At 39.0% G+C, this 18,638-nt stretch overlaps 1 protein-coding gene across 2 annotated transcripts in view; it reads left to right on the top strand.

Annotated features, from left to right (window-relative positions):
- The window catches only part of AGTR1 (angiotensin II receptor type 1), a 67,355-nt gene extending 53,016 nt beyond the window's left edge, over nt 1–14,339 (top strand). For both annotated transcript variants that reach the window (XM_015569202.1, XM_006771859.2), the window contains one exon: nt 12,373–14,339. In XM_015569202.1, coding sequence (XP_015424688.1) covers nt 12,420–13,499 — 1,080 coding nt within the window. In that variant the 5' untranslated portion in view covers nt 12,373–12,419 and the 3' untranslated portion in view covers nt 13,500–14,339. The remainder of the gene's footprint in view (nt 1–12,372) is intronic.
- The last annotated feature ends 4,299 nt before the right edge of the window (nt 14,340–18,638 follow it).

Here is an 18,638-nt window from a genome sequence, read left to right as displayed (position 1 = left end):
CAGGAACCAATGAACAACTCAAATGTTGGCCACAGAATCTATTAATTGCTCCTCTAGAGGCCCTTTTCCACAAATGCTCTCCTTTGGCTACAAAAACAACTATTCAATGTCTTTATGGATCAGTAAAGCAGCTGGGTAGAGGAGGTAAGGCACAGACTCAAACCAAGTAACTGAAACTCTGGTTGCCAAACTTGCAGAAATTATCACTTGTAACTACTCATGTTTATCGTCTTTGTCTCTGACTTTTCTCTACTTAGCTTAATTCTAATGAGAGCCTTGATGACGGGCTACATTTAATGTGTTGTCCCACAGAGAAAAGGGGCCTAAGATGAATGAATGCAAAGTTGAATTTACATTCAAATATTGCAGTCAGTTTAGAATCTAATTACAGACTGACTCCCTCTGGCCCTCAGATTCCCAGTTGGCAGTATCCTTGGCATTGATGCCACCAGAGGGCAGGGTTTGACTTTAGACTGGGTGGCTTCCTCCCTCCAGAGGCAGCCTTGGGGTCACTATAAGCATCAAATTTCTTGAAGACCTTACCTTGTAAACTCCAATGCTCCCTTCCAGTGTACTTGTGCAGAATGCCGGAGCTCTGGGAAATGGCCAAAGAGGGTAATTTCTAGAATGATCTGACACAACAGAACAATTTCTGAATTCCTTCTAAGTATTCAACATGACCTTGAGTATTTGGAGGTTACCTAACAGGATTTTATCCTTTTAAGGATCTATATGAATATGATACATGGGAAGATATGAATATGATACATGAAACAAACATCACCAATAAAATATAGAGTTAACTTATTCCATAAAAGATAAGAATTACAGATTATCAAAGTTTGAAAAAAAAAAAAAGTAGGAACTAGACCTAGGTTTCTCAACAGTAGCACTGCTGCCATCTTAGGCCAAATAATTCCTAGTTGCAGGGTCCTGTCCTGTGCTTTCTAGGTTGATTTGCAGTATCCCTGCTGTCTGCCCACTAGATGCCAGCAACAGTTTCCTACCTCTGCCTATTGTGAGAACCATAAATGTTTCCAAACATTACCAAATACCCCTGAAGAGCAAATTTACCGCCAATTGAGAAGCAATGAACTACAACTGAGCCCTAGCTGGTTTAGCTCAATGGATAGAGCATCAGTCTGAGGACTGAAGGGTCCGGGGTTCAATTCCAGTCAAGGGCACATGCCCCGGTTGTGGGCTCGATTCCCAGTAAGGGGTGTGCAGGAGGCAGCTAATCAATGATTCTCTCTTATCATTGATGTTTCTATCATTCTCTTCCTCTCTCTTCCTCCCTGAAATATATATGTATAGTTTTAAAAGTGAACCATCGGAGAGCAAACTTCCAACATTTCTACCACCTTCCTGCAAAGACCATGTCACCTTTCCCTCACTTTGCAGATGGTCCCTTCTCCCTGTGCTCCTTTGGCTTTTCTTCATACTGCAAGCACATTCATGGGGCTTTCCACCCATCATATTGGATTAGGGTTCCAATCGTATGACCTCATTTAACCTTAATTACCTCTTTAAGGGCCCTATTGACAAAAATAGTCACCTTCGGGATTAAGGGTTCAACCTATGGGTTGTAGGAAGAGACAGTCTGTCCATATTTCTTGAGCTCTTAAAGAAATAAAAGCAATTATCACAATACTTGGCACATAGTGAGCATTCAATCAATCATAAATCGTAAACGTTACTAATGTTAATATAGAGCCACTATTTTAAGTCCTCTTTGTGCATCAGATACCATAAAAAGAGGAGTATAAAACAATTGCACATTGAATAAACTTATTTGAACACTTGTCACTTTGTGCTGAAGTTAAGTGGCTGAAAATTTTAAGTTGGCATTTCCCACATTGACATTGATAATCATTTCAAGGTGCCTTTTCCTTTAAGACAAAGGGTAGTAGCTCCTGAAACACCATTCCCCTCAAACCCCCATGAGTTGTTAATGATCCAGAAATAAACTTCTAAGTGCTTTGGGGATTTCTGTGTGTAAAGAAATTCAATGAAAATATTTCTCCAAGAGGAAGCTTGATACTAACAATTCACTTTCACTCTCTTAATTTTACTTATAAGCTTCACCTAAGAATAAAATTAATTGACAAGAAATAAATTAAATTTCTAACAGCCATGGTTTCCAGCTGGAACTGAGTGACTGGAGATTTTGAAATTGCAAAGGAACATGAGCCTTCATCAGCCAAAACTATTTGTTCATAAAAACTAGAGGGTGCTAGATATTTCTGTCACACCAGCTTGTCATTTGAAACTTCTGCTAGCTCACATGAACTTGTGCTGTCCTATTTCCTACTGTGGATTCCCTTCTAACCATGTTGCTGAGGCATGTGGCTGAGGAATGTGGTGGCATGTGGCTGAGGACAAGGACAGTCAGCTCAGCTACCTAGCTAGAACAATATAAGGAGAGTTTCATATCTCATGGGGAGATGAAGCACTACCAGGTTTGTTCCAGCAAGTTCAGGAAGAGTGGATTTGACATCCACAGTTGCTGATAGAACAGTGTTTTTTGTGGGTAATACAAGTAGAAATTGCTTGCTGAAAGTGAAGGTGTGAAGAGGAGAAATTGCTATAGCAAAGTTGAAAACAACAGGAGATGGTGGTCTTGATGTGGCACAGAATGTTCAAAAATATTCACCTTACCGTTACAGAGCTGCTGCTGAGTAATGTGCTATTTCACTCAGTAGCCCTTGCAAAAGTCTCTATTTCTACTTTCCAAATCAAGGGGTACATTTTATTTTACATTTAGAGCAGAAACAACAGTCAAGGACAGAAGTGGTGCATTATCTCCTATAGCTCTCTTGGAAACAGTACATTTTTCCCTCCTGCTCAAACTGCACATAAATACTGGGAATATATTTTAATTTCAAATTTGATGTGTGGCATCTGGTAACTCATTTATTGCTAATGAAATTTTAACAAGAAACAGCAGTCACCAGTATTTCATCGTATTTTTTCAGTTGGCAAAGTGTTGATTACCTTTTACTATACCTGGCATCCTTGCTTCTTATCACAGGCTGTTTAATTAGAAAACACAAGAAAATTGGGGTGCTGATAAATATGAAATAGAATAGACTCTTTGTTATAATCAGTGGTGTAATATCATTTACATAATTTAATGTTTTAAAATTATATAGGCATTCAAGAGAATGGTTAGAGCTGACAAAATGGTCCGGTCCAAGTTGCTTATGAGCAGTGCCTGTCAGCCCCCCTCTCTGAGTCTTCCACCTCTTTCTGGTACTTTTTAGCTGTTCCACTTCTATCACCACAGATTGCTGTACCCCACCCACAGGGTCTCTGATTTAGTGGGTCTGGGATGGGGCCTGAGACTTGTGTTCCTAAGGAATTCCCAGGTGATGGTGATGCTCCTGTTGCTAGAAGGGCTGGGTATGTGACTCAAACACCTAATGTTGCATGTCCAATGAGGTGGCCCCAAGTGATGGGTGGGTGCTTGAAGTGTGGCTAGTTTCAACTGAGATATGCTGGAAACACAGGTTATACTCTGCGTTTTGAAGATTTGGTATTAAAAAAAAAAGAATGGAAAATATCAATAATTTTATATTGACTACATATTGAAATATAGGGTTAAATAAAATATATTATTCAAATTAATTTCACCTGTTTCTTTTTAACTCTTAATGTAGCTACAAGGGAAATTTAAATTATATGTGCCTCACATTAGATTTTTTCTAAAAAGCACTTAACTAAAACATCGGGAAACATAGAGTGGTAGGGAGTAGTGATCTATAGAGGATTAAAATTCCAAAGCTCTAAATGCATTTGGGCCAAAGAAAATATATCTGGCCCAACCACTGTGACTCAGTGGTTGAGTGTCAACCTATGAACCAGGAGGTCACAGTTTGATTCCTGGTCAGGTCACATGCCTGGGTGTGCTGATCAGTGATTCTCTCATCATAGATGTTTCTACCTCTCTCTCCCTCTCTCTTTCTCTCTGAAACCAATAAAAATATATAAATTTTTGTTTTAAAGAAAATATGTCTGTTGGCCAGATTTAGCCTGAGGGCCCCACTTTGTACACAAGCAATTGCTGTCATAAATATTAAATGTAGAAGCTATACAATATCTACAGTTTTACCTTTCTTTTGACATTAATCAAGTGCCTCATTATTATTCTGAAATAAAAGCAGTAGATTATAAAAATGAAAATATGTCTACTGTTCATAAATACAGAGAACAGATTGGTGGTCAGTAGAGGGGAGACAGGGGGCAGGGGTAACAGGCAAAATGGATGAGTCAAAAGATACAAAAGGAATAAAAAGGTGCAAAGGAGAATCAAAAGATACAAGCTTCCAGTTATAAAATAAATAAGTGCTGGGTGATGTACAGCATGGTGACTATAGTTAATAATACTGTATTATATATTTGAGCATTGCTAAGAAAGTAGATCTTAAAAGTTTTCAACATAAGAAAAAAAATCTATGTATGTGATGGATGTTAACTAGACTTATTGTGGTCATTTCACAATATATATGAATATCAAATTATTATGTTGTGCATCTGAAACTAATGTAATACTTATGTGTCAGTTGTATCAACCCAATTTTTTATCTGAATTTTTGAGTGAAAAAATTTTATTAGTCGTTTGAAGTTCTGAATTTTCTCTCATTAAATTCATTTTACTTACTCTTGCATTGTAGAAAGAATGTATTTTCAGTACTTTTATGTTTTTCAAAGACCTCACTTTTTTACCTTTAACATTCTATGAAATAGAGGTGAGAACAAGTGTTGTTATTCTCATTCTAAACATCTTTCTTAATATTTAAAGGATATCAAAATAAGATATCAAGTTACCTGCACATGATGTGCGCTGGTTAGAATGTGCAGACATTTCAACAGGACACTAGTCAAGTGCATTCTCTATCTGGCTGTTCTGCTGTTTCTCAGTGTTTACAGCACTTTAGTATAAAAAATAAAAAAGCAAAGAATGTAATATGTACAAAACTATATGGGAAAAAAATGTAATTATAAATAAATCAAATAAAATTACCCTTACAGAATTCATTTTCTTAGAACAAAAGTCCATTTATCTCTTCAGAACATTAACTTAATATAATACTTCAAAATAGTATTCTAAATAAGATTATTATAACATTCTTTTATAATTCTCTACATTCATGTCTGTGTTTTATCTGGGCAACTGAATCACCTTAACTGATTGCTGAACTTTAAAAAGTTGTATTTTACCTACAAAGAACCTGAGAATAGGTTCATGTTGTAGGAGTTATTTTAACAATAACATATTGTGCCACCTTTTTCATACAATGATGTCATCTTAGTGTCTAAATAGAACCCTGTTGCACGAAGATTCACACAATAGGCCTTCCTTCCCCTGTCTGCCAGCACCGGTTTTTCTCCAGCACCTGGGACATAGGCCTTTGGTCCAGCCGCAGTGGAGAGGCTTTTCCCCTCCGGCTGCAATGAGGCTTGGCTTCTCCCCTCCGGCCGGAAAAGCCAAGCCTCTGCAGTATTCAGTCTTCAGTCTTCACTCCACACCTGCGTATGCAAATTAACCGCCATCTTTGTTGGGTTAATTTGCATAGTCACCCTGATTGGCTGGTGGGCGTAGTGGAGTGACACCAACTTGCATGTTTCCCTTTTATTAGTGTATGAAAAGCAGTGTATGCTTTCATTTTGATGTACAGTCATGAACCAATCTGCCTTTACTCTGTCACTTAGTATTACCAATCAATAACAAGGGGGATACATAAGAGGCTCAGAGTCTTTTCCCATAAATGAAATGAAACCAGCTAATCTAGATAGAGTCCAAACCTATAACCTTGACCTCATCAACTAAGGGTCACAGTAACTATCCAAATGCTGTGCCAGGAAAACATTCATTTGAGTAAACAGTTAAATTTTTAAATGGGGGTGGGGGAGAACACCATCACTATAATATAATTAACTTATGTGGAGTTCATTAAAAAGTAAAATTATTTTCATTTCATTTTTAATAAAAATATTTCTTATATTTAATTATCAAATCATTGTGGCATTAATATTTATATAGATAATAGACAGATAATTGGCTGATTTAATGACTTATCAGGTCATTTCTACTTGTCACACCATTATTGCCCTTGTCTTCAAAAGATGTATGCCTATTCAAAAGAAAGATTATGAAATCTCAGTGCTGAGAGATTTCTTTAAGCATGTACGAGCTCCTTGAGGACGCACAGGTCTCGAGAAGCTTAGGGACTGGTCAAGTTCACCTAGCTAAGGAGTGGGAAAGCCAAAATCAGAACTGGTCTCCTTACATACTGTGCAAGACTACTTAGTGTACTATCATTCAAGACCTACTGCAATAAGGACATTGGGCAGTTTGGGGAAACACATAAAATATATTGAATACTTAATTCTTCTAGCTTCATTTAAAATTTATTATGTGATTTATGTAATATTAAAAACTTTAATCTGAAATAAATTGCCATGTGGTCTATAATCTCTAACATAAAACTCAAAATGCATATAAATGTTATAATATAAATTAGTAATTGCTTCCTTTTCTGCCCAATAGCTTTCCTCATACCCCTTAAAATTGAAATTGAAATGAGATGGTGGTTTCTGCTGCTGATTTGGTTTCAAAGAAGCAAACTAGAATGGCTTCGAAAGTGGATAGAGCAGCTGCTGTTGACTGAGAGAGTCCATAGGTGCCACCATTTTCATTTGTTGAAAAAGAAAGGCCTCCACAGATAAAACAAATAGAATTTTTCCCTGAAGAAACCACAAATAATAAAGCAATTGGATAGGGCCTCCTAACATACAAATGTTCAAAATGTTTAAGGAAATCAGGATAGAAATAGGCCTCATAAAATAAGAACAGAAGGTTTAAAAATAAGACCAAGTATATTTGGGGGGTAGGGAGTAGAAACCCTAAAAATTTTAGTGTTAACTTTTATGATTTAATCAATTCACAAATAGATAGTGGCTAGCAATTGTTGCCTGTAGAATGCCTCATTCATTACTTAGGGTAGGCAGGGTGGGGTGGGGGAGGGGAGGTAACGGTGTGGGGTGGGTGAGGGGGAAGAGGACTGGGAACACAGGAGCAGAAGCATTTGCTTTCTAAAGTCTGAATTATAAAACAAGAGCAATAAAGAGAATGAATTGAATGGGATGGTTTATTGAGCTTTCTAGCACTATAAGCAAATGACTTCCAAACATTCCCTTATTCTTTTTGAATTTAAGAAAGATACTTTGATAGAAGATTATTCCAAAATATAATTACTTTGTCTTTTAGTTTTCTCCTAATTATCATAGAAAACTATGGGTATTTTTTTTCTTTAAATTGCAACCTCATTTTAAAAAAAGGAGCTTGTAATGAACAATTTAATTAGATTGGTTTTGGCTTGCCTAAAAGCTGAAGAAGGTATTGATATTCTAATCAAAGTCTTGAGGAAATATTCTTGGAATTTTTTTTATATCTCCTTCCTTATGCTTGTTTTTAAAAGCCAGAGAAGCTGTCAAGCAATTCCAGGTAACTCCTCCAAAAGCAAGCAGCGGGCGGTGTGGCCACGGTGAGCCAACCTTGTGTTTGCAGCAGACTGAAAGTTCCCACCTGACTCATTGCAAATTTATTCAGCTGCTTATGATTATTTTTTACTCATACTTTGAAAGAACAACAGGTTTGTATTTTTAGCCTCTTAATGGCAAGAGAAAGAGTTTATAAATAACAAACCCCCTTTTTAAAAATTGCTCATGCTTTCTTGACCCATAGCTGAATCAGCATTTGTCTTGCATTCAAAAAATAACAGCAACAATTCCAATAAAACACATTTATTAAACACTATTTAAAAGATATGCCCAGTGCTTTCACATTACCTCATTTAATCCCTGAAACTATCATGTGCATTGGGATCACTTCCTATTTCTTATAGATGAAGAAAATGAGGCTCATGTTCAGAGATATGGGGTGACACTTGTAAGTAACAAAGGAAGATTCCATTACAAGTACTTTGCCTCCAAATCCTATCTTCTTTCCTTCAAGAGAAAATGGGTAAAAGCTATGGTGAGACCCAAAAGAGGAAGAAGTGGACCCTCCTGTGTTTTTATCAGTACCCTACCTGCCTATCCCAGACTGGGAGAAGAAACAGGATGAACAAAATGTAGCTGTTTTCTAGGACTCACAAATTTGTTTCCTAGTAGAACATATCTTCTCCCTCAGCTCACCAACACAGCATCCTTTCAGCTTCAAAGAGAAAAGAAGCCACTTTCCCCCACCATTAGCATCAACCTAAGATGGCTTCCAATCATGACTTCCATTTTAGCATCTTTCCTGAGAGCCCTCAGCTAGGCAAGCCAATCAGTGGGAGAAATGGGTGGAGGGGGCCAAAAGTTAAAAGAAGGAAGAAAAAAAGAAATGGGTAATCACTACAAATGATTATGCTAAAAATACAACCACTGCAACAACCACAAAAACAAACAAAAAAACAAAAAACTGTGCAGACTAGAGAATGATTTTTTTTTTGTTTCTTAGATGAGTAGGGCCTATGTCACCTTCCCATCCAGTGCACATCACACCCCAAACCCTTGCCCAGAGGATTGTGCAATATCTTTAAATTGCAAGAGCTATTTCCCATAGATACTGCTGCAGGCATTTTTAAGAAGGGAAAAGTTAAAATGATGGCACACTCTCTACTCCACCTTGGCTGGCCAGCTGGTTGCCTTTAAGTTCTAACCACTCTGTTTGCCATACATCCTCTGAAGTCCAAGCACCATCTTCTGTGGGAAGCATCCCTGACCACATCCCTGCCCCCCACCACCAGATTGGGTCAATAGTAAATACAGAGCATTCATAAGCCTCTTATATGTTTAAATATTCAACACATTGGATAATTCTGTGTTTAAGGCTCCTATGCATCCAGCTAGACTCAAATGATGGAGAATGTGACTTTATTCACCCAGCACATGATAGGTATTCAGTGAATATAAGATGATGAATGAATAACTGCCCAGTGAAAGCACTATTTGCATTTTCTGCTTCTCTGCCTTTCTTCCTGCTATTTCCCTCTGCTGTTTCCATCACTCAAAATTCATCTCATCTTTCCTCCACCCCTAAGTATAAGGCAACTTGTTCCCTTACTAAGTAGGAAGCCTGGTCATTACTTATATAAACATTTATGTAAACTTCTCTTCTAATTAATATGTTCAATGCTATGTCCAGAGTTTCTCAAGTAAAAACTCATTAAAATTACAAATCCTCACCAAAATCTCCAGGGATGCTCCCAGCACTGTTCAGAACAGTCATTCACATATTAAATATCAGTCCATCTGGATTGATGGGAACTGAAGGAGAAGCTGACCTCAGACTGGGGTCCAAAGCTATGTTTATAAATTATTCCACTCAAACACAAACTTTTTCCCAGGGAAATTCTTTTATAAGTGACTAGAGGCCTGGTGCACAAAATCCGTGCACTTGGAGGAGGGAGGTACCTCAGCCTGGCCTGTGCCCTCTCCCAGTCCGGGAGCCCACAGGGAGCGTTTTGAAAAATCAGTGCACATCATAGCAACTGGTCGTTTCATTGTTTGGTCAATTTGCATATTACCCTTTTATTATATAGAATGGTTACAGTTCCAGCCTAGTCAATAAAATTCCACTCACTCTAGACACAGAATTAATGAGCTCAGCCTGAGTTGTGTGCCCGCAAAGTAGGGCCAAGAGAGGAAAGAAGAAAGAGGAGAGCACCCAAGCTCAGGGCACCCAAGGGATCCTAATTCATCAAGTTTATTTCTTCCTATCTTTTGTGCCCAAGCTGAAGCAAATAATTACCCCTACCCTGATTTCAGTTATAGAGTTCACCCAAGCTGCTTTTAATCTTTGAGATTCTTTAACCTTGACATTTCCAATGTTTTCCTAGGCAAAATCCAACTAATCTCAACTAGATGTTAGGAAAGCAAATAAGTAAATTAATCCACATTAAGAATAAATGATTGCTAGCACATGAACCTTTAATGTAGCATTTAATTTTTAATAGAGAATATTTGTTTACTAAAATGAATTTATATTTCTAATTTGGTATAATTTTAATAGTTATAATAAAATCAACTGAAAATCAGCAAAGTGTAAGGAAATCCTCCTGGGTGAGGAGGAAATGGGTCCTACCTCCCTGAGATCCTGGCCCTAGTTTCTTTGAAATTATTCTTTCTTTTCATCTTTTGTTTGGTAAACTATAGATTTCTAAAAGTTCTAAGGGCTTTTTGTTATTGTTGTTGTGTGTGTGTTTTGGTTTGGTTTGGTTTGGGTTTGGTTTTGGATTAGGTTTCTCATCCAAGGTGAAGCCCAGGTCATCTTTGAATATTTTCTATGAGACTCTTTGGGAAGCAGAATATAAATTGATTTCATTAGCCCCATAGAAATTAGTCTCAGTACTCTATACTATTAGCTTTTAGGTTATATGCTATTCATTCACTAATTTGTGCACTCACTCTCTTCTTCATCAGACATTTAGCACATGCCTCCTGGAATGTGCCAGGGCCTAGGCTGGTAGGCCCTTCCCTTGACAAACCAGTGGGGAAGACATTATTAACAGACCATCATCATGGAGTGTCAAAACCTGCATCCAAAATACCAGAGCCACTCAAAATGGAACAGCCAATTGCCCAGAAAAGTTAGGAAGGCTCCACAGTGGAGGTGACCATTTGCCTGTTTGTGAATGCAAAGCCCTTATGAATGAAAAGGGAAAAGGGGGATTTAGATTGCATAAGGCTAAGTGAAAAGGAGAAGTTAATGAGGTTATGGAACCAGAAACTTGGATAGGGAAAATAACTGCCTCTATGGGAGAGACAAAGTAGCCACTTAAGAACCCCTTTTGTCCCAGTGTAATCTCTTAAAATCTTCACTCATCTTTTCTACATCAACACTTTGCACCCAGATACATACTGCCTTAGTGTTCTGCTCTCCTGGATGGCACACAGAGCTATCCTGGGCAGACTAGTAATGTCTTATTCCTGTCCCTCATCTTGCCCAGCACACTTTGCGGTAAGAGAACTGTGTAGCCATGCTCACCCAGGGACCTGCTCCTGGTGTAGCAATAGGATCTTGATCCAGTTCCACTGCTCTGCCTGGCCATCCTTGCCTGTGCCCAATGCTGACCTTCTCCACAGAGCATGCCTGTGTCACCTCCTGTGATGTTACCCTCACAGCATCATCAGTCTTTCTCCCAAGGGTCTTCTGAATGACTCTTATGTAGGTCTGAATAGGTTGATTTTCTAAATCACATGAATGGATAGCTTAATTGTTGATTACATAAAATATTGGAGCAAATATTTGCAGAAGTCTTTATAGAGTCCTTTTCTGAGCATCTGATTCCTCCCAGAATCCTAAAGAACTGCTACTATCTCAAGCCCCCACAAAAGGCATGTTAATAATCCTGATTTAATTTAGTCATTTGTCATCCTTGTTATACAGATAGTTAATCTTAAAGTTAATTTCAGAAATGGCTGGCAGATACAAAAGTTAGGAGATTCAGAGCCTATGCAAGACTGAGTTGGAAGTTAAAGAATGTGGGTACTGCCTGTAGTGGCCTGAAAAATAATGGGAAGAATACTACTCCCTCCCTCTTCTCCCCTCTTACATCAATTTCCACAATCACCAATTCCTCATACGCCTAGAGACAGCTCTTCTGACCACTCAAGGGGGGATGCTGATCACTTTTATACCTACGAAAAAATTATGAGATGAAATAAATTGTTTAAAAAATAAGTACAGATGTGTCACACTTCTGAGATTAAAGACAAATTAATTGGCCTTGCTTACCTCAAGAAAAACTCAAGTCTTTCTGAATGACTAATTTAATTCAGTAGTGTTTTCTGAGATTTAGATTGTTTTTAAATCAATTTGAAAGTTAGGATTTACTTCTAGAAAAAAAAAAAACACACAAAGGATCTAGATCATTTTATTCACATAGAACCCTACTTCTATTTGTCTAGAGCAGTGGTTCTCAACCTTCCTAATGCCGTGACCCTTTAATACAGTTCCTTATGTTGTGGTGATCCCAATTTCATTGTTACAAATTGAACATAATTAAAGCATAGTGATTAATCACAAAAACAATATGTAATTATATATGTGTTTTCCAATGGTCTTAGGTGACCCCTGTGAAACAGGTTGAGAACTGCTGGTCTAGAGGATATTATCACTTCCCCGAAAAGCAATATGCTCTCAAAATTAACTTGAATGTGCAATCGAGACTTTATTAGTTCAGTTTTTGTCAAGAAAATATGATTTGTTTTTTTTTCCTAAAACCAAAGTTGAGTTACTGTACTTATGATTGATAGCTAAAAATACTCATTTATAACTGAAAGTTAATCCATTTTTATCTCTCCCTTTTTATTTTTTTCCAGGAGCATTTGGCATTAGTATCTGAGATTAATTAACTCAGGAGGTCAAAATGATCCTCAATTCTTCCACTGAAGATGGTATTAAAAGAATTCAAGATGACTGTCCCAAATCTGGACGGCACAATTACATATTTGTCATGATCCCTACTTTATATAGCATCATCTTTGTGGTGGGAATATTTGGAAACAGCTTGGTGGTGATTGTCATTTACTTTTACATGAAAGTGAAGACTGTGGCCAGTGTTTTTCTTTTGAATTTGGCACTGGCTGACTTATGCTTTTTACTAACTTTGCCACTGTGGGCCGTCTACACTGCTATGGAATACCGTTGGCCCTTTGGCAATTACCTATGTAAGATCGCTTCAGCCAGTATCAGTTTCAACCTTTATGCCAGTGTGTTTCTACTCACATGTCTAAGCATTGATCGCTACCTGGCTATTGTTCATCCAATGAAGTCCCGCCTTCGGCGCACAATGCTTGTGGCCAAAGTCACTTGCATCACTATTTGGCTGCTGGCTGCCTTGACCAGTTTGCCAACTATAATCCACCGAAATGCATTTTTCATTGAAAACACCAATATCACAGTTTGTGCTTTCCATTACGAATTCAAAAATTCAACCCTCCCCGTAGGGCTGGGCCTAACCAAGAATATACTGGGTTTCTTGCTTCCTTTTCTGGTCATTCTTACAAGTTATACTCTTATTTGGAAAGCCCTAAAGAAGGCGTATGAAATTCAGAAGAACAAGCCAAGAAATGATGATATTTTCAAGATAATTATGGCAATTGTGCTTTCCTTTTTCTTCTCGTGGGTTCCCCATCAAATATTCACTTTCTTGGATGTTCTGATTCATCTGGGCATCATACATGACTGTAAAATCATAGATATTGTCGACACCGCCATGCCCATCACTATTTGCATAGCTTATTTTAACAATTGCCTTAATCCTCTCTTCTATGGCTTTCTTGGGGAAAAATTTAAAAAATATTTTCTCCAGCTTCTGAAATACATACCCCCAAAGGCTAACTCCCACTCAAGTCTATCCACAAAAATGAGCATGCTTTCCTACCGCCCCTCTGATCATGGGAACTCCTCCACCAAGAAGCCTGCCCTGTGTGTTGAGGTTGAGTAACACACATGAAACCTGTCTGGGACATAATCTTGTGGAAAATGGAGCATTAGAAGCATTCCTCTACAGCACGTCTCTACCAAATAAGCATCAGCTACTTTTCAGAAACTTAAGAAGAAAGTGAATTATGTGGACTGAATTGACTTTTCTAAAGCTCTGAACAAAAGTTTTCCTTTGCAACAAAATGAAGCAAAGCCATGTTTGTCACATTTTGCATAAGATAGATGATGGCTGCTCAAAGGCCAATGTCAGAAATTGGATAACTGCATTGATTTGGAAACATTTTACTGGTGGAAATGCCATCTCCCCAATCTGCTCTTGTTCTGTTATTTTTTATTTCCACTTAACGGTGTTTAGAATATGTTAAACTTTTAGAAGAGCAGCAGGAGATCAGAGCTCAAACTTGCTCTCCCCAGTGTCCAAAGGGCAGTAAAGCTTTTGTGCTTAGCCATTAGCAACTGTGGTTCACTTGTACCTGTTATCACACATCACATTTACTACAAAGACTTGCTAAGCAGTGGTTGTAAAATCTTGGAAACTTGTGAAATTCAACCAGTGTCTTACTGATTCACCCTGCCAAAACATGCCAGCTAAATGGATTATTTGTATAATGATTTTACTAAAGTCACTTATAAAAGTTAAACTACTTGTAAAGATGTTAACTCTTGTCCCAGGTCATAGTGTCTTTCTAGTCATTACTTTCATTTCATATCTGAGAATTATATACATTTTACTTCTGGTAAAAAGATTATATCATAAAGTATGCATTACTGCTTTAAAAGGATATATTCTCCCTATATATGCATACGTACATCTATATCTCTAAATTGTTACTTTATTAAAATCTGGTAAACTTATATTTACATTAAAATAAAATAATTTTATTGTAGTGTATTTCATCGTCATTTCTTAAAAGAGATGCTGATTTATTTTTAAAACAAGACAACTATGAATAAGTACAAACATATTTCCACTTACATTTTGATATAGCTGATGGATTAGTACTGTTGTTATAGGATGTTATATCCTGTCATTGAAATGATAAGGAATACATTTCATTCCACTGAACAGCATGGAATAAATACCTCATTTTGAACTTTCCAAAGTTTTTTATGTAACAAAGAAAAAACTCATTCCTTATAACACTAAAATAATACATTATTTTACACATTTTCAATAATAGGATTTTTCTAATTACATTCATGATCACTGTAGGAAATTTATAATATATAGACAAGCATACAAATAAGTCATGTGTAGATATTTCACTCAAAAATTACCATTTTTAACCCTTGGGTGCATTTTCTTTTACTTTTTTTGTATACATTATATACACATACATATATAAATCATGATATTGGAGTCATAATGTGTATAGTATTTTGTATACAGATTTTGCACTTAATGTCCTAACATAGTAGATTGTCACTACATTAAATATTTTTCTAAAATAATTGTATAACATTACAAAATACTGACATATCCTAATATAGTTAGCTAGTCCCCAAATTGGATCTTCTAGCTTGTTTTCTGATTTTTTTAGTATCATAAATTGCACTATGATGAACATTCAAGTATATGAATCTGATTAATTACACATGATACACTCCTAGAAGAGGTACAACTAGATACACAGATATAAACATTTTTAACATTCTTAATACATATTGCCAAATGTTTTCCAGGAAACTTAAAGCAATTACAATACCAGCAACCAAACATGAATATATCTCACCTCAGACTCAGCAGCATGGAATATTGACTAGATTTAAACAGAAAGGGAAACTTTACTGTAAAGACCCAAGTACCACAAGCAGGGAGGGAACTGCCCTGAAGAAAGTGATGAGGCATTTCGGTTGTCTGTGGATAGTGCCTCATTCTGCTCCCTGGAGGTCTTTGCTGCTCCTAGAGACCACACAGACAAGGCTCAATAAACAGTGGCCAAAGGATGGGATGGTATAAAAAGTATGGTGGGGGGGGGGGGGGGGGTGACAGGGCCATTCAGAGAGGCCATAGTGGATCGGGCAGAAGCTCCACAAAGCAGCCTATCACATTCCCATTCCCAAGGATAGAGTTATTTTGTGAATGAATATGGTTACACATGCCTCATATTATTTTCCTTTTACATATATTTCTTTTTAAATTTCACTAACATAATACCAGCCCCTAACTCCAAAGATCCTTTGTAATTTTCACAAAGGATTGCCTCTAAAACATAAATACCAGCTCATCCCAAACTTTTTTGAAATAACCTCCAAGTCAGCCTTATGACAGTTCTTTTATTGTTCAAGTATCTTAATCCAAGTGATTATAACTATTATTACCAGGAACCAATTCCAGCATGACATAATTTCAAGAGTTTCATCAAAAGGTTGATGAGACTTGGGGACTCAGCAGGGTTGAGTCACACATGTAGTCACCTGCATCTGGGAATGGCTAAAGGCATTTCCCCAAACCTAAATAGGATACATTAAATTGCTTGTGGCTGCCAGACAGTTAAAGGGCATCTTAATCTACATTTTATTGCCTCCCACTGGCCAAACACCTGAACAGCTGTAGGCTAATTCCCCCATTCTAACAATGGACTTTGTACCAAACCCTGACCCTTTGAAGTGTATATCTCTGCCTCGCCTCAGGATAAACTGTGCTAATAAAAAGCATGGGGTCCTGGGGACAAGGAGAGAACCTAAGGCCTTAGACTTAAGATCTTAGAACTTAGCCCCTTTAGATAAGCTCCTCTGACCCCCAAATGCCTTTCAAAATTATATTTCATCTCCGGACTCTTTATTAGTCTCTGGATTCCTATATCATCTATGCACAGCCCTTTCTCCAGATTCCTGAACCCTCCTTGATGCTGAGACAGGAACCCCAGCAATTATAAACTTACTGAACCATTTGGTAAGTTGTAGTTGATAGGATTTCTGGTAAATAATTGTATTTAGATACCCTCTATCTAATGTATTTATTAACCAGGTGAATGACATGTTCCAAGCCTTGTTTTCATTTTTATTTTATCAAACTAGGGAACCAGTGCACAAATTCGTGCACCCTGAAAGGAACTGTGGGCTGGAGGCTGCGGTGGGCACAGGGGCAGGTCTTAGCCCATCCTCCTCGACCCCACCCGGCCCCTCCTGCCACGGCCCCCAAGTCCCCTGTCTGCCAGCAGCCACACTCCCACTGCCATAGCTCCCACACACTCATGATGCCGGCCCCACTCACACCCACTGAAAGCACAGAGCAATTGGGGCCAGCATCAGCAGCGGATGAGAGTGGGGCTGGCGCCATCAGCAGGCGCAAGCAGTCCTCAGAAGCAGGGGGAGGTGGAGAAGCCCTCAATCAGGGGCAATCAGGACTAGCAGCCACCACTCATACCTGCTGATGGTGCCAAGTGATCAGGACAGGCACCGGGTGCCAGCAGTGGGTGCGACTGGGGTCGTTGCTGGCATCGGGTGCAAGAGGTGGCTGCCAGCCCCGATAGCCCCTCAGGAGCAAGGGGAGGTAGAGAAGCCCTGTGGGATGATTGGCGCTGGAAGGGGGTGCAAATGGCAGTAGGTGTGAGCGGCGGCTCTAGCGCCAGCAGTGGGTGCGAGTGCCCAGAAGGACAGCAGCATGCAGGAGCAAAGAATTTTCAGTAACCTCCAGAGGCTTGCCCAGATGACAGCAACCAGTGCCCTGACTTGGTCTGGTGCTCCCGCTGACCTGCTCCACCATCCTGCTGCGGCCAATGCCTGCCATGTTCCATGCGTGGCCCCTGGTGGTCAGCACATGTCATAGTGACTGGTTGTTCAGTTGTTCGGCTGTTCCACTGTTCAATCTATTTGCATATTAGCCTTTTATTATATAGAATCACATTGTGGTTTTCACCATCCCATTTTGTGAAATAGATATTCATAACTCCAATGATTGATCTTGCCTTTTCAAGATTAATATTGAAATTAAGACTACTTACCAAAATTATAGGATGGGATGTTATTATTTATTCCTCATTAAAATACTTAAAGGTTAGGTGGACTCCCTATTTTTTGGAATATTTTTAAAATTTGTGCAGAGATGAATATTTACTATAAGGATCTAGGTGCCCAATAGAACTCAAGAGCAATACATATATTTCAATTTACATTCCAATTCTTGTTTTCTCCATGAAAGATTTATCTTTTCAGTCAATAATTCATTTATTCATAGGTTCTATGTAATTTTTATTATCTGCCTACTCTGCACTAGGGGACTGGAGTTGTGTAATATATAGCTTAGAACACATATGCTAAACATTTCAATCACTGCTGTGGGTTGAGTGAGAAGGAAACTGATTGCCAAGCCATGGAAAGGCCCGCAAAGGTTTGATACCATAGATTCTCAATTTTATAACTGTGTACTAGGGCAAATTTTTCCAACAATATGTGCCAACCTGGGGAACCAAAGAGGAGAAAATAAGCTGAGGTCCCCAAAGTGGTGAGTGAAGAAAACAAGTCCCAGGGAATGTTGGATACTGGCACAAAGGGTGAGATCCCTGAGAGTAGAGAAGAAAATAATTCAGGAGCAGATGAGAGAGTGAGATTGTGGAGTGGACATTATCCACGCACTGCCTCTGTGGCCAAGGTGCAAACCTCATAAGAGATGTTTAGGGTCCTGGGGCTATGTTGTAGCCACTGGACCCAGACCAATCAGAAGAAGAGGGATCCAGGCTGGCCAGGTACCCCAGTGGGGACCCCCACCCTGATCCGGGACACCCTTCAGGGCAAACCAGATGGCCCCTACCCGTGCACCAGGCCTCAATCCTATATAGTAAAAGGGTAATATGCCTCCCAGCACCAGGATCAGTGGTGCCACGAGGTCTCACACCCCTGGATCAGCGGATCCATGAGGCCTCCCAGCACCGGGATCAGCTGAGCAGCGAGGCCTCACTGCCCTGGTCTAAAGCGGAGCTGCGAGGCCTCCCAGCACTGGGATCAGTAGAGCTGCGAGGCCTCCTGGCCCCTGGAGCAGCATGACAGGGGGCAGCACCCAAAGCCCCAATTGCCCTGCAGCTCTGTGTGTGACAGCTTCCCAATCCGCCCTGCTCTGTTTGTGACAGGGGAATGTGCCCCAACCTCCTGATCAACCCTGCTCTGTGCCTGATGGGGGGGGGGGGGGGCCCCCACCCCC

The sequence above is a fragment of the Myotis davidii genome, unplaced genomic scaffold, assembly GCF_000327345.1.
Source record: "Myotis davidii unplaced genomic scaffold, ASM32734v1 scaffold1785, whole genome shotgun sequence".
In the NCBI taxonomy this organism is placed as follows: Eukaryota; Metazoa; Chordata; class Mammalia; order Chiroptera; family Vespertilionidae; genus Myotis; species Myotis davidii.
This window is presented reverse-complemented; position numbering and strand designations above follow the sequence as displayed.